The 16142-nt window shown below is 42.0% G+C and overlaps 1 protein-coding gene across 1 annotated transcript in view; it reads right to left on the bottom strand.

Moving 5' to 3' along the window:
• NIBAN1 (niban apoptosis regulator 1) overlaps positions 1 to 16142 on the bottom strand; it is a 67124-nt gene that overhangs the window by 29102 nt on the left and 21880 nt on the right. The window contains exons 2-5 of the mRNA XM_048059237.2: positions 10151 to 10281; positions 8639 to 8770; positions 7846 to 7960; positions 6150 to 6317 (exon numbers count right to left, since the gene is read on the bottom strand). Coding sequence (XP_047915194.2) covers positions 6150 to 6317; positions 7846 to 7960; positions 8639 to 8770; positions 10151 to 10281 — 546 coding nt within the window. The remainder of the gene's footprint in view (positions 1 to 6149; positions 6318 to 7845; positions 7961 to 8638; positions 8771 to 10150; positions 10282 to 16142) is intronic.

The following is a 16142-nucleotide window of genomic DNA, read 5'->3' as shown; positions in this document are numbered from 1 at the left end:
AGAAGTGAAACTCTGCATCTCCCAGAATTAGCTAGTTATATTTTCCTTCCCATTACGCAGACTTCCCTACATTCCAGCACCAACTGGTTGGCCTTCTCTTTTAACAGCAAATACCAAGTGAAACACAATAGCTGGTAATCTTGTATAGGAAAGGAGAAGCCTGCCTAAAATGATGGATGGATGGATGGATGGATGGATGGATGGATGGATGGATGGAAGGAAGGAAGGAAGGAAGGAAGAGAAAGGAAGGAAGAAATATTCGAACGAAAATTCTGTCTGATTTAAAGGGCATGCAAATGTAAAGGATTAAAAAATGGAGGATGCTAAATATTAGAGCACTGTGAATATTTTGAGTATTTCCCTCATTACTGTGCTTCACCATTGGGCGTTAGGTGGCCATTTCAGCAGCAAACTGCCCCCAAAATGTGAGGTTTGCAGTTCTCACCACTTCTCTATTTTCCACAAAGAAAATAGGGATGGGGACGGAACCAGAGTTAGTTCAAACTGCTGGTGAAAGTGGAAAGAGATAAAGGAAAAGAGATGAATCACATGCTGTAGCCCACATCTCAACTGGGAATAGCAGGTCAGGAGAAGAGAAGAAAAGCTGAAGCCACTTCCTTCCACAATCGACTTCGACTCAAGCATAGCTTCTTTTTAAAGTTTTTGACAAGTTTTTAAAACTACTTTTTAAAAAATACTAATAAGTATTTTAATACTTACTTTTATGTAAGTATTATATGAAATGTTACACTGTTGAAGGTCTGAACTCCACAGAAACCTGAAAACAGGCATTCTGGAAGTAACAGTGAAAGGTCAGCAGCTCCCCCCTGTCAACCTAAAAATAAGTCAAGGCAAAACTTGGCGAGAGAAAGTTAAAAAACAGTATTATGGGCAGAAAACTCCCCTTCGTGCCGTCCCTTCTATTGGGAAGTTGATATGAAAACAGTATTAGGATATATATATTTTAGTCACATGCTGTTATTCTCCTGAATTACCTATGAATCATGAAAACTGAAACAAATATAGCAAAATATTTGACACAATGATGCAGTAAAGGGTCTTTAAATATAAAAAATTCTACTGTGGTCAACAATGCTAATTATTTACTAAAATCAATAACCCCACACTTGCTACATTGTGAATGTGTCCCAACTAAGATCACATCATGTTTTCTAGTAGCCCTTGAACATGCATCTTCTTCTGACAGCTCTCTTTTGTCTTGACACATTTGCCATTTTAAACATTTATTTTTCAGTTTTGCTGAAACACTGAAGGCTTTATGATCACCCTGGGAAAATACTGCAAGTCTTGTACAGCACAAGGACAGACAAACAAATGTTGAAAGCTTAATTGTGTAGCACTGTGCCCAGAGAACTGTGCTTTCTTCTTTGCATGTGGAATTATCTCTAGGAAGAGTCATCACTAAATCCTATTACTCTTCATCACATTTTATGATTGACTCCTCTGTATTTGCTGGCTTAGAAAAAGCCTCTTCTGCCATGAACATTTTTTTTGGCTCACCCATGTTCTCTATTTAGAGACCTCCCCTGAAAATTATCTTTCTGCATGCGCATTCAAGTCATTTAACTAATTTAGCTCACCCTTTCATTCATAATAGACAAAAAGCTTTGAAAGCAGCAAATATGCCCATTATAATGTTTTATATCCTATGCCTTAGGATAAATTCAATGAGAAATGAATCATGGCATTTCAGAGCTGCATGCAATGTTCTCTATAGCAGCCACTGAAATCCTTAATTACAAAGGTGTTGGTAAAGAACTGGACAATGTGGAGGGAAGGAAGCTTTTTGATGGAGCTTTTGTAAAGCAGTTTTGAGATAACAGCCAAGATTAGATAGCAGCACCTTTGTACTGAGAGTGCAAATTTACAGTTAGCTTTTTTTTTTCCCTAGAAGCAAAGTTTCATAACTATTAATTTTAACAGGAGAAGGGCCACACACTGAATGGTGAAAACAAGTTTTGAAATTTATTTGACTTGAACTCTGCTGGAAAAGAGTATCAAACGCAAACATAGCTTATGTTAGGGTTGCCAAATCTGGCAGCCCAGTAGCTGCAGCTCTCGTGACATCCTTCCCTACCTGCCCCACAGATAGCCGGTCCATGCTTTGGTCCCACGGCAGTAACTCTCAGGCCCCTACTTCTCTTCACTAGCTGGCTTAGACCTATGGTCCCTCCAGCCTCGCTCCCAATCCTGTGGTCTGTCCGGTCGCTGCCTCCCACATCTCCTCTCCTACTTGCCAAATACTCTGGATTGATTTTTGCTGGCGAGTGAAGACTATGTATGCGCACACCAGGTAAAATTCCACGAATCATGGCACTTCAGAACTGCAGGCAATGTTCGTTAATGCAGCCCACTGAAATCCTTAATTCCACCTGGTATACACGTACATAGGCTTCACTCACCAGCAAATAACAGAGTGTGGGGCTTGACTGGACTCACCACCCTCCTGTTTACACCTAATTGGCCCCTTTTATCTCCTTTTTCCTCTGTTATTCTCTGTCAGGGTTCCTCTGCTGCTCCCTGGGTATTTGTGTTTTCAGCAATGAGCCCTGAATCACACATCCTCACAGCTGAAAACCCCCAAAGTATTTGGATCTCCTCTCCAAATCCTGAGGCATCACAAAAGCCAACTTGCAAAGAGCAGAAGGGGAGCTGCCCAGATGAATCACTGAACTTGGATGATTTCTGTACTTAGAGTAATCCATCACTCAACTTTCAAAATCAGGCTAATTCACAGAATCTTGGTGTACACATCCTGTTCAGCTAGAATATTTATGGTACCATGGCCAATCTGGTCCTGGTTGGTTTAGGCACATTTTAAAGGTTTTTAATATGTTTTATCTGAATTGTACTCAAGAAGGGTGTAAAATATTGCTCCTTTGAACTACAAACCCTCATCAATTAATATAAAGGAAAGTTGAACACAATAGAAAATTTGAGGGGGAAGGAAAATCCCATAGTCCATACACCTGAATCATACCTGCAAGCAGTAATCCCTAAATCCAAATGTGTTTGTAATTATTCTTCTGACCATGAGTTCTGACATGAAAACCCAGAAACACAGGACGGACCAGTTATTTAAGATGAGAGACTCTAAAGAGAGTAAATAGCTGAATCCCAGAGTAGCTCCCATGTCAAAACCACATGCTGATTCACTCAAGGTTTGTGTTCAGTGAGAGACGGTATTTAATTCTGCTTCCTGGGAGAAAACTGATTTTAACTACAAACTCCTCTGAATTTTTGGCTGAAACCCAGTAAGATACATTCCTTTCCAGAACTCCTAGTGCTATTTTATAGAAAAGACAGAAAGGCAGCCTCTGATCAGACATTACATCTGTTTTTCTCCTGCCCTTGCCAAATCTGCCCTGGCAATGAAAAGATGGGGAGAGTGCTGCCTTGGCCAGTGCTCCTCATCCCACTAAATTCTATTCCCTAATCAAACTTAAAGGATTTTTCACATTTCTTCTCACTTTTCACTTTTTCTTTAATATAAGAACACAGCTGATTTTTGTATCACGAGCTTTATTAATCTGTAGTATTGCTGCAGGTATATGTAACATTGTCAAGTTGTTCAGATGCCTGTTTTTTGTGGATGGAACTGGTTGCAAAAAAAGCTTAAAAAAACTATTAATAAAGTAATCTTTCAGTCACACAGGAACTAATATAAATCAATATAATATGAAGTCCTTTAAAAAAAGAACACTGAAGAAGTTCACTCCAAGGGCAGAGCGAAAGTTACTGAGGTGCAGGTCAGTGATAATTTTTCCACTGATGACACTTCGGTTTCTAGGAGATGGTACAACTGCAAGAAATCAAGAAAATACTGGGTCCCATTTACTTAGCTATAAAAACCTGTTCGTGTTTACCATTGTAACAGTAGGTCTTAATCCAGACTGTCTTTATCTCCCAGTCTGTCAAGCAGAAATAATGTGACAGAAAGGATGAGCCTTGATAAAGGTACTCTGGTGTCACTAAAAATCTTCTGTTGGATAATAACTTGACCACAGAAAAAGCTGAGAAGAATAAATCCTGGAACAGATGCATAAATGAGCAACAGCTGAGCCATATGAAATATAATAAAACACAGACTTGCAGGCACTGAAGATGGAAAAGACCTGTTAGGTCATCTAGTCCCAGCTTTTGCCAATTCAGAATTGTGCCCTAGAGTGATGTGCTGAACTTTAAGGGAAAAAAAAAAAAAAAGGCTGCCAAAATCTTTTCAAGCCTATTACACTTGCTCCAGAATAGGGAAACAAAAAACCCAAACCTAATGAACAGGCTTCAAGTCATGGAGGACTCACAGTGCCAGGAAAACTTGATTGTATCCCCGTCTCCTTACCAAACCCTGGTGAGGAAAAAAGGGCTAGCTTTCCAAAGTCTGGAGCATTTTCATACTGGATGACCATAGCTAAAAGCAGGCTAATCAGAACCGTAAATCACAGAGGCAGGCTTTGCCTTCAGGCACACTATGGGAATGTGGGTTCCTCTGCCAGCTATAAAAGGAATATTTATTGAGACTATAGACTTGAACTATCTGGAAGTGCCAAGTGAAGGTGTGTTCCTTCTAGACTGTTGCCTCTAGCGTATGCTAATCTAGTAATGAAACAGTCTTTATGGTCCCCATGACTGGGTATTTGCTTACCACAGTGTTTTAGCCCTCAGCCTCCCCACGCCTACACAGATTTGTATCAGAGATGCTTTGTCTGGTTTGTACGACACTGGTAGTGCTAGAACGACACCGGTAGTGCTAGAACAGCATGCTGTGTCTCTCCACCTTCAGCACAAGCTTGGAAACAAGCTGGCAATGGAGACCCCAGCATGCTGGGGGAGTGTACATGACCTGGTTAGCATCGGGACTGGGAGTCCTGCATGTCCTGCAAAGAAGGTGCCTGGCACCAGCCACCACCCAGCCCTAGGCACATAACTGTGCATCTTAGGGGACTGCCTAGAAATAGAATTATGTGTGTTGTCATCAGGGAATGGAGTCTTAAAGGGGATCAGGAATAACTTTGGCAGTGGAGACAAGAGAGAAGAGGTAGCAATTGAGAAGAATCTGGGGAGGACAGCGTGAGACAACTGTCTAAGGGTAATAGGGTGAAACTGACGACCAGCAGACAAAAGCAACAGCTAAAAAAACATTGGCAGCAACTGCTGTAAGCAAAACAGACCATCTACACATTGCGCTCTCAATTCATCTATCTACAAGCATGGGCTTCAGGCCCAAGTAGATGAAATTGTTGGAGAAGTTTCTCTGTTTCCACCTCCCATGGAGGGCGGCAGGAGTAAATGGGACCTGAAAGCAACACTAAAGGCATGGAAGAGCCTGGACATCAATGGGGGAATCAGGTCAGCTTGATGAAAAAAGAGAAAAATCACATCAACTCACTCATCTTAAAAAGTGAAAAGCACTTCTTTTTCTGAAGGATCCAACTCATAAATGCTCTTCTACTTTCATGGGTGCAAGGTTATTTTTATATTCCTAGCAAGTCACAAGTTTGTGTGTTTTTTTCAAATTTTATACTCTAATGTACTCAGAAAGTGATATTTAAAATGCGCCCTTGTGCGAACGATCAATACCATGTCTGACATGTTTCAAGTTCCACCCACAAGGCTCTACCCTGGCTGAGGACTTGAGCTGCCATCTCAACACCCAACAAAAAGAGAAAATGTTTGACCATTGGAGATGTACGTACAAGACTTCAAATGTGTACTGGAGGACTGCATTCCCTCAACACTGTACACACATGGCTACTAGATTTATGCTGCATTTGCTAAGCTTGCAAACACAGGTGAGAGTTTGACATGCATTGTTCGGTAAACAACTCATATGATTTTGTATCAAGATACTGGCTTCACATGAACTGATAGAAAGCAGAGTGCCACTTTCAAAGTCATTCCCATGTCATCTATTCCATGCTTACTACATTGCAGCTCAAATCCAATTTAACAGCTCTCAGCAAAGCAAGAAAAAGGGGTATGTTAATGCATTCTCTCAGGCACTGAAAAATGAACAGCTTTCATAAGTGACTTTCATTTTCATACCGTTTTTTCTTTTTTTTACTATTACAAGCTACTTAAATTTTCACCGGTGTAAATGATGTACAGGCAGAAATCCTTTTTGCACTCACCATGATTTGAATGTCTCACACAGTCATTCAGCACTGCGCTGAACTGTCTCTGAGCCTCTGGCTCCTGGAAGCAAAAGTAGCTGTGTCGGGCGAATGGCTGCCACAGGTACACTGGGAACTCTCTAGGCAGCTGAACGAAGGCTTGAGCAACCTCCTTCTCGCTTGACCCTACACAAAACACATCTCAACTTAGAATTTTCTGGTGTCTTGGGGGTTGGCTCTTTTTCTCTTCTATGACAGCACAGACAGAACTGTTAAAACAAGAGACCTTTGCTAGAGTTGGTCAATGAATGTGACACATCAAAATCAAAATTTAGAATCAGAGGTCCTGTCATGATCCAAGTGGTTTGGGAGTTTTCAGTGGGACACAGCTAGGACCAGCAAACTCAGCTGGCACCAGCCGCCTACCTCCCTGTTATACTGTAGCAGCTTGATGTCCTCTTGTTTTATATTCAAGGTAGACATAAACCACATATTTTTGGTAAAATTTCAAGGAAACTATGTCATTGGACTGTAACTGTTAGGGAAAAGGTTTTCATGGCAAATAAGTAAGACACTGGGCAACTCTGTTGTCTTCCACACAGAGACCGTAAAGGAGCATACAGTCTTCCATGCAGAAACAAACTGCATTAAATTGTGCAGGAACATCAGCAGTTTCCCTGTGTCCAAGATTTTCAGAGCTGCAACATGGCCTGACGGACTGTCACTTCAAGCCCTTGGTGGTGAAGCAAAGAAAGCATAAAGTACCTGCAGTTGCAGCCTGACCTGAGTCATCGTGTGCAGGGGATACTGTACAACACCATTTAGAGATGAACAAATATAACTAATCTTGTCTCAGTGCTGTGCATCGAGAGCCAAAAGGTCTTCATCTCAGCATTGCACAAAAGGGCAGAGAGGCTGTAAAAGAGTAACTGAGCCACTCTTTGCAGAGGGAGAGCCATGGGAAGGCCAAAGTGGTGTGGCTTTGGGCTGCTCCACGTTGCTCATCCCTGACTCCTCTGGAGCCGTGGTGACACGCTGAGGACACCTCCAGGCTCTGCTGCCCCATGTCAGCCTTTGACCATCCTATGCCAGTGGTACCATCTTGGGAAAGGGTGTACTGGGGACACCTCCCAGAACTCATAAGTCAAGTAGTATGAGACAGGACATCAAAAAAAACCCCAACAACTTATCTACTCGTTGCCCCTATCCCTTTCCAAATTTGACTCTACAACATGGAGAGACTTGGTCCCTCAAACACTGAACTTTCTTCATCTTCAAGGGCTGGAGAGGGGGCAGGCAGAATCCCAGCAGTTCCTGTCGCAGAAACAACAAATCCAGCAACAGCAACCTTCCTGCCGTCTCTGTGGGACATATTATCAACTGTGAATCAACACAGGCAGCTGGCATCTAAAAATGGAAACAAATAAACCAGGAATATGAACAAAGCCTGGGAACAATGGTAGTGTGGTTCCTGCTCCGCTTCTGCACAGCTTCCAAAGGGTTTGTGTAGGGATACTGGAAAAAAAACACAGCCAGCATTTCTTTGAACTTTAGTTTGTGGCCTCTTCTGTGCATGTCCACTTTGAAATTAGGATTTGACTCTGTGCATCTTTTGTTAATCTACTTTAAAGTCTAGCCTCAATGTCTGCCCAGAAGTGGCTTGTGTAAGAAAAAGAGCCTGAGGTTTGGCAGTTAAACTTTTACCAGGGCTTACCAACAGGATCTGGAAAATGTTTATCAGACAGTAAATTGTAATCTTCTTCTGAAGTCAGCACTTTGCCCCCTGCAGGAACAATATGATATTTAGGGCTGAGTCCTTTCAGGTAGGCCTGGAAAATCAAGACAGAGGGAGTCAAAACTGAGATTTAAGGAGAGGGAAAACATAAAATAATCATACCATTTACAAAGCTAATGCATGCATTCCCCAAATGAAAAAGGTTTTGTCAGACTGAATTTCAGATATATTCATTGCACATGTCAAATCTAAAACATCTTTAAGTAAAAAACATATTTAAAAATATTCTCTCAGTGCTTATCAGCCATGGTGAAGAGTCAGGGACTGAAAGGAGGGGAAAAGGATGGGATTTTCTGCTAAGCCATATTTGTTTGATTTGTCAGCCAGGGCTGGTTTGACTACAGCAGACACAAAACAAAAAGCCTCACTATACTCAGGCTTGAAGCAACCCAAAAATTTCTACTTAAAACTCAACCTGGTGACATGTTATAATGACATACAAAAAAGTGTTCTGTGATATTCAAAGGAAGGTTCAAAGTGCTGTGTAAGCGATTTGCAAATTTATGCAAATGTCTATGGCCAATGAAAGGTACTTCGTTGTACCCTCAGGCATCTCTATCAAGTTCCAGCCAACTCCACAAGGCTGGAGCAGCCTTTCTGGAGACAGCATCTCATCTATTACTGCTTAAAACAAAGACAGTAGCAGCAACAAATTCATCAGATCTTGGTCTCTTTGGGAGCGCAGAAGAACGTAACAGGAAGAAGCGTTTACCTCTTTGGTCTCAAAGCAATCCACAGTATAGTCATTTTTGATAACGACATATCTGTCCTTCCACTTCTTCAGGTCCTCAACAAAATGCAGCAACTCTGTTTCATATAAGACTGTCCCAGCTTCTGCCTTTGGCTGCAAAGACAATTTTCCAGATTTGAAATGACTCTGTACTACTGGCCATTTTGAAGCTTTTATTTCTGTAAGACTGCTACGAGGGCTTTTCAACCTTCAAATGAAATCTGGAGTAATGCACATCAGTTTGAACCAGGCAGATCCTACACACACAATCAGATTATTGTAGTTTGTGGTGATGAAGCAGCAGAGAAGCTCTGCCTTGCAACACCACTTTCAGATTTCTGAGGCAGAAATGTTCTTATGTACCTTTCAGTTGATATGCTGAATGTAAGATGACATAGGTCACTATTGCCTACTTTCCAATATGCACTAAAATATTTCTTTGATGCAGCAAAGTTTTATTACAAAATAGTCAATTATTTCACATTTCTTTGTAATACTTGTGCACCTGTGCTCTTATAATTGGCACACACATTTTTGAAAGATGCTCCTTTTCTATCACTGCACCCTCTACATCACATCTTTTCCCTACTCATTTCTAGAGCATCAAAAATCCATGATTTTGAACACAGCCAAAAAAATTAGATTTATACCTTCTTTATATTAAAGGTTGGTTCTCCACATTTTCCTCTAATAAGGAGACTTTTGTCTCTCTTTTCCTCTTGTGCTCTAACAAAAAATCACCCCTCTGTAGCTTATTTCACAGAGGGGATTATTATCATCTTCTTTAAGGAATCCTTTAACCATGGCTGAAGGGATTAATTGAGTGTCCTACCTAAATTTCTGCCCTAAACATAAAATTTCTCTCCCAACATCCTTGCAAAACCTTGCAACCATTGGGAAACAACTAGTTTTGCCCAAGTGTACAACTCTACATTGATGAAATGCATACTTTGTACCAGAAACACGTTAAGGTTCTTCTCCTATGATGCCCTCCCAAAAGATGTAGATTGTAAAACAGGCAAAACTAAGAAAAATTTTCAGAAGTAAACTTTAAACCCACACCCAAATACATCTTTTCCACCTAAAACTGAACCAAACCAAATCCAGCATCCACACTTGCAAATTTATTGCGTAAACTTGGGTGATATATAAGAAAGTACACGTACAAAATGTCCTAGATACCCATTTATTAGGTATTTAAAGTCTGTGTTTTTACATATAGAAACATCTAAATAACTTTGCAAGAATTTTGGACTTGATTTTTAGAAGCTTCGAGTATCTGTACCGCCTATTAACATTACTTGAGGGCATTCAACACTGGGAAAACAAGAAAACCGAGCCCAGTTGGCAGCTAATACACTTCCAGATCATGTTTTCCATACATTACAACTACTAAATGGGTTATTTAAATAGTTAATGCATTAATTATTTCATGCAAGAGAGCAGAGCTGTATGGCAGCTTCAGGATGGGGCCAGGCCCACGTGTCCTCCTACCTTGGTTTTCAGGAACTGCGACTGGGAGTCACGGTGCTGCTCCAGCTCATTCTGCACGTGCTTGCAGAAAGCCACGGTGTACTGGCGTTTGTAGTGTGGGCTGAAGTTTTTTATGACAGCTTCTGTTTTTCCTGAAGCAGAAATAAAGATTAATTACAATTAATATACATTAGCTCAGGAACTGTAATGCAGAACCAAAGCAGTTATCACCACCAACCTAAAATATTGCCCAACTGCACCAATGGTCACTTGCAGCACAGAAGATCAGGAAACCCTGATGGATGCACTCAGCTGTTGTGATAACACATGCACAGATTTTTTTGATTTTTTTTTTCATTCTAGGAGTGACAGAAGTGGGCAAAACATACCCCAAATCCATTACTTTAAGTAAAGATGCTCTCTGTCTCTCCCAGGAACATATTGCCACGGAGTCGTATGTTTGATAGCTGATAAGGTTTCCAAAGAAACACACACAATTGGTACTGGATAGTGTTTAGACATGTTACTGAATTTTATCACACAATCAGGTTGTAAAGCCAACTCATACCTCTGACAAAGTATGGTTTCTAGGCTTGGGCACTACAGCCCCTTCTTTGTTTTAATGTAAACAGATACTCAGTCACATCGCATGAAACATTAATCTTGTATTGTCTTCCTAACATCGAGATCTCAGCAGCAGCAGTAGCAGCAGTAAACACATTGAGGGTCTAATTTCTGGAAATCTTACAGCAATTTACAAGTAATTAGCTCATTAACCCTGCCAAAGACATAATAATGCTTTACAGGGAAGTGAAGCTAAAAGTTAAAGTCACGTGTACTTATGTGACTCTGAAGCAATGCAAAATCCCAAACCTGGACTACGATCTAGATTTCTGGAAGAGCATCCTGGGTACTGGAGACAGCCCATTTTTCTTTGTTTTAAGGAGGCCCGTGACAAAGATTTCTTCTGAGCACAGGACACAGAAACATAATTTCACACCTCAAACGATTTTGACGCTTTCAAAATTACATTTTATCCCACTTGGGGAAAAAAAAAATATGTAAGACAAAAACAGGTAGTTCCCAAACTGTGATTTTTTCGAAGCCTTTCATATGCATGGGTTTCCAAACCAGGACCGACATTCAGCACTCCTGAAGGGTGAAACGGGAACCAGCAAGAAGCAATGCAGTGCTCAGGGTCTGGATCACCTGCCCCCTACGGTGATGTACCCAGACAGACAAACGCTCCCAGCCACCCACCAGGCAGCCACCTAAAAGGATGCCTTGCGGGGGGGGGGTTCACGATGTTCCTGTATTTTATACAACAGGCTGTAAGTATGGAGCAGCTATGATGAACTCATAGAAAGGTCTTGTCATATTCACTGTTTCAAGCATATAACCACGGTCCTTCTAAAGTAATCATGAAAAATTTCCAGTATTACCATGGATTTTATTGCCACTTCCCACACACACAAACACATACACATACAGGGAGTTTATATACCGCCACAGTTCCCGGGATGTCCATGCATTTTGTCATCTCAAATAATTTTAAAGATCAAAACAAATACAGTTAAAGAAAGAGGAAAGCTGTGGATGACCGTAAGTGCACGGAATGTTCCGGTGTACGGGATGTTATGGTCCAAGATCTAACAATTCTGGCCCCATTATTTCCATTTACAAATCAAACCTGTGTGGCTGAGACTGCCAAGGAAAAATAGCTAGTTTGCTAAGGAGTTCACAGAGACAGGCAGTAACAAAAGAATTACGGAAGTATAATTCAGTAAGTGAATCTCTTATAAAGTCTGCCCATTCCGTAACTTCCAGACAGTTGCAATTATATCTGTGTTGTAAAATCTCCAGGTTATCTCCGAGCCCCACAGCCCTCTTGCCTGCAGCCTTTGCAGGATCCTTACACAAAGCAGGGGGGACGTGAGGAGGCCTCTGCGGGGACGTGCTAAATTGTCAGGTATGTGAGTTTCTCACAAATTCAGCTGTGGGACAGACCTAAATCAGAATCTAGACTCCAACCCTCCAGCTTTAAGCGACCAGATTTGTTGAGATCAGTAATTATAGGATGTGCTCACGTATAATAGCAGGATATCAGTGCTGCTGAAGCACAATATCCCTGCCCATCTGACAGCCTTTTAAAACCAGCCTGCTTTGGGCAGAGGCATAAACTTATTCTCCAAATAAGGACAAGGCTTCCCAAAACCTTCTTTACAGCATTTTTTTTTGATTCACAAAGTGGCCGGTCCCTGCCAGCAGTAGGATGTTGTAGGATGTTGTTGGCCCCAGCCCCAGTGGAGTTTCCTGCCCAGGCCACTGGCAGGGTTTGCCCCTGTTTTCCACCCTGGCTTTTTCTCCTCCAGCTTTTAGTGGCCTCTTAATCTGTTACAGGGGGCTCTGGGACGCTGGACATCACTTGACTCTGTAAGTGCCTACTGCCTGCATCCTGCAGTAAAAATTTTTAGAGGAAATGAGACAAGGACAAAATTCTGGTGTTAGAATAACACCCAACAATCACAGGAAATACCTGTAATTTTGGCAAAGTCTTTCAATTATGGCTAAATCGATGCAGAAGGGTGATTCCTCAGCATAAATATGTCTTAGATTAGCTTAAAGTATCATGGCCCAAAAGAAAGGAACTAAGCAATTCACAATATATATACTAAGAAGTATGACATTAATGCAATTTTTCTGTGCAGAATATTATCAATCAAAATAATGACTCAAGGAGCAAATGTTTCATGCTGTTTCTTCTAGTCCTGGCACCACTATTTGCAAAGGATCGCAGTATTAAAAATGCTCTTGAGACTACAAGGAAAGCTTTTCGATGAGATTGTGAATGTCACTTGAACTGTTGGGGACCTGACCCTACAGCGTTCGGATCCACAGGAGCTGCAACACAAGCTGCAGGCGGGAAGAGCAGCAGACCCTTGATCCATTGTTTGCCAGTGGATCTTTAAATGTTTTGGTTTACAGAAGATAAAAATATGCTATCTGAAAATAAACATGATGGAAACAGCAATGAGTAATAGAATCTCTTCCCATGAGATGATAACATGGGGCAACTCAAGATAAAATACTCCAGGACAGCTGAAAAATGAGTTCCCCTCATTCTTTTCCAAATTTAGTGTGGCTTTCTTAGTCTGAGCTGTTTATATGAAGCAAGGCCAACTTTCCCAGTTGGCTGGGCTGGCAACGGCACAGCTCCAGCCCGTGTAAACGCGTTCTGTATCCAGCAGCAAAATGGGCATTTATCCTCAGAGAACACGAAATTAGACCACCTCCAGTAGAAGCCTGCATGCAACCAGAACTACGAGCAGGAGAAGACAACAGCGATGGGGGATGAAGGATTTCTGTCAAAGGGCTGTACTCGCAGATGCTCACCCTCTGCTGAGGGTTTAGATCTTGCTACAGAACAAACCCTCCTATCGCTTCACGCCGCACCTCCTGCTTTACAGCACCGTGCCTGCACTCAATCCCAGTAATTTAGCCCAAATTACGTTGCGTCTTCAAAGCACAGAAACAGATGTTGTTGCACTCGGAAGCAAGAAGCACTGCTGGTTGCCCCCCTGGAAGCGGTAACCTCCGTGCCGGCTCAGAGGAGTCGCTCCCAGCCACAGGGCTGTGGCCATTTGGGAGCCAGGAAGGGGCAGAGACAAGGGCTGGCCGCCAGGGCTGCCACTGCCCCTCAGCGCTGGCGTCCGGCACCAGGGTGCTGCCAGGACCCTTCTTCTTTGCAGCATGACTGCTTCTGAGCGGGGCTTTCAAAAAATACGACTATCAGTGATACGAGTCCCTCTGGAGGGCGGGGAGATTTATCTTCTTAAACCATTTAAGCCCTCTGGAAAATATACTTTGTGCCCCACGGGACAGGGACTGTAAAAATCCTTAGCTTATTTGCTGTATAAAAGCAAACCCTAGACAAAATAAAACATAAAAGAAACAATAACTACTGTACTTGCTGAGTGCCCAGCACTTCAAACTACTGTGAGGTGCTGAGACAGATTGGGAACGACCGACACTCTCCTTGCGCTTCTTCCACAAACTTGCAAGCAGAGCTGCCAGAGGGAAACCTAAAAGGATGAGTTGAACATACCCACATTCACTGTCCAGGAGTGCAAACCACAGCCGGGGATGTGCTGGCTCTTCCTACCACGTACCTTAATGATACTCAGTGAGTTCAGTAGTGAGCTTAAAAATTACTTCTATACATACATATACAAACCTATATAAGAAAATAGAAAATCTTTTCCTAGCCCATCAGGGTAGCAGTGAAATGAGTTTAGAAAATAATTTCTGACTTCACCTCAAGGGACAATTCCATCCTACATCCAAGATAAACACAACCTTTGACTGAGATAATGTCTAAAATTTGTGATGCTTTACTTGAGCTCTGTGACTTGGCAAAGCTGGATTTCAGTATTGGCAGCTCTGAAACATGTCAGATGCTCGCTGTGAAGAGGGAGAAACAGCCTCGGCTTCTCCTGCCCCCGCAATACCATACTTACCATCACCTGTTAAATACATCTGGGAACCAGAAAACCCATGAAAGTGATCAGGATATCTTCTTTAACAGTGCCTACCAGCTTCCAGTGCTCTGGGACTTGTAATAGTGTAGTGGAAATTACCACGGATTCCTTCTTTTCTATGGTCTTTCTCATGCAGTACTTACGGCACCACCTAGAAGTTACATCTGACTAACTCCAAATGCTCCTAGGCTTCGTCCTACATGTAAAGGGAGGCAACACAAAATATTCTCTTTGTTGCTGAAAGCATTCCTCAGTTTGATCTTTATTTATAGCAATAGTATTCCGATTAGTCGTGAGTCATTTACTACCTGTTATGAAAAAAGAGATGACAGACACAAATACCATGTTCTGCTTTGGGTGAATCACATCTCTGCAGGTTTGTTTGTGCCTGTGCAGCCAAACCAAGAAGCTCCCTAGCGGAGCCACCCCACCCCCGATGCAGACACACTGTAAAGTGCCGTTTGCACCTGATAAAATATTGAAACCCATTATTTATGGTCAGCCTTGTTTTGTATTTATGGAGTCTACTCTCATAAAAAATGAATAATGCTGCAACCACACCAGTGTGCACACAGACGCCCGAACTATCCATCTGGAATGCAGATGCTGAATTGCAACGGTAGAATTCCAGCTAGTCACCCAAAACTAAAGCCATAGGATGGAATAATACCTCAGATTATCCTCTTCCTAAATCTCAGCACATAAGCACTCTGGGTGCTTAACCCATGTTCTCTATGCAAAGGTGTGAAAGCCGATGTGGTCTTTTGAAAGAAAAAAAAAGAAAAACAGATTTCTTCGCAGCTCTGCCTGTTTAGGCTGTGGGTGTGGAATTTGTGCTCCACCAAAAGTTAAGCTCCTCTCTCTGGGCAAGCTAAACAAACACATTTGTAAGTTCATGATCCACGGCAAAGGAGGAGCCAAACATAACAGGCTCTGTTCCAGCCTCGCTGGTCTCCCTTTCTACAGCTCGAGTACATAGCTCTTTACTGAGCGCTCTGTAAAGCAAGGCTGGATTTTATACCGAGTTGCATAATGATGACAGATTTCAATAGGTTTATATACCTGTAATGTTCTTCTTATGCAACTGCATGAGCATCTTGTATTCCAGAGAGACAGAGCTGAGTGAGTCAGACCCCACAGACTCTACAAAAAAGGCTCGTTTTCCCAATAGCAAGAGCAGCTTGTGATTTAATTATGGATTCTCCTATTTCTGAATACTGTCTCCTCATTGTTAAAAATACAGAAAAAAATACAGAGCACTAATCCTGCTTAAAGGTGTTTCATCTACCAAGTCACACTGAAAGGTTGATTCCTACAGACACGTTTCCCTCCCAGACCCGGATCAAGAAAATTCTTCTCGGGAAATTCACAGACAGGACTATCACACCTTTGATCTGCTGCTACCCATCATTAACAGCCCGTCTTCCACGCCTTCACAAGCCTCTGCTAAAACCTGAAATTCTCTTGAAGGTATT

The sequence above is a fragment of the Anser cygnoides genome, chromosome 8 (genome assembly GCF_040182565.1).
Source record: "Anser cygnoides isolate HZ-2024a breed goose chromosome 8, Taihu_goose_T2T_genome, whole genome shotgun sequence".
Classification (NCBI taxonomy): domain Eukaryota; kingdom Metazoa; phylum Chordata; class Aves; order Anseriformes; family Anatidae; genus Anser; species Anser cygnoides.
Note: the sequence above shows the minus strand (reverse complement) of the source record. Positions and strands in the feature narration are given on the sequence as shown.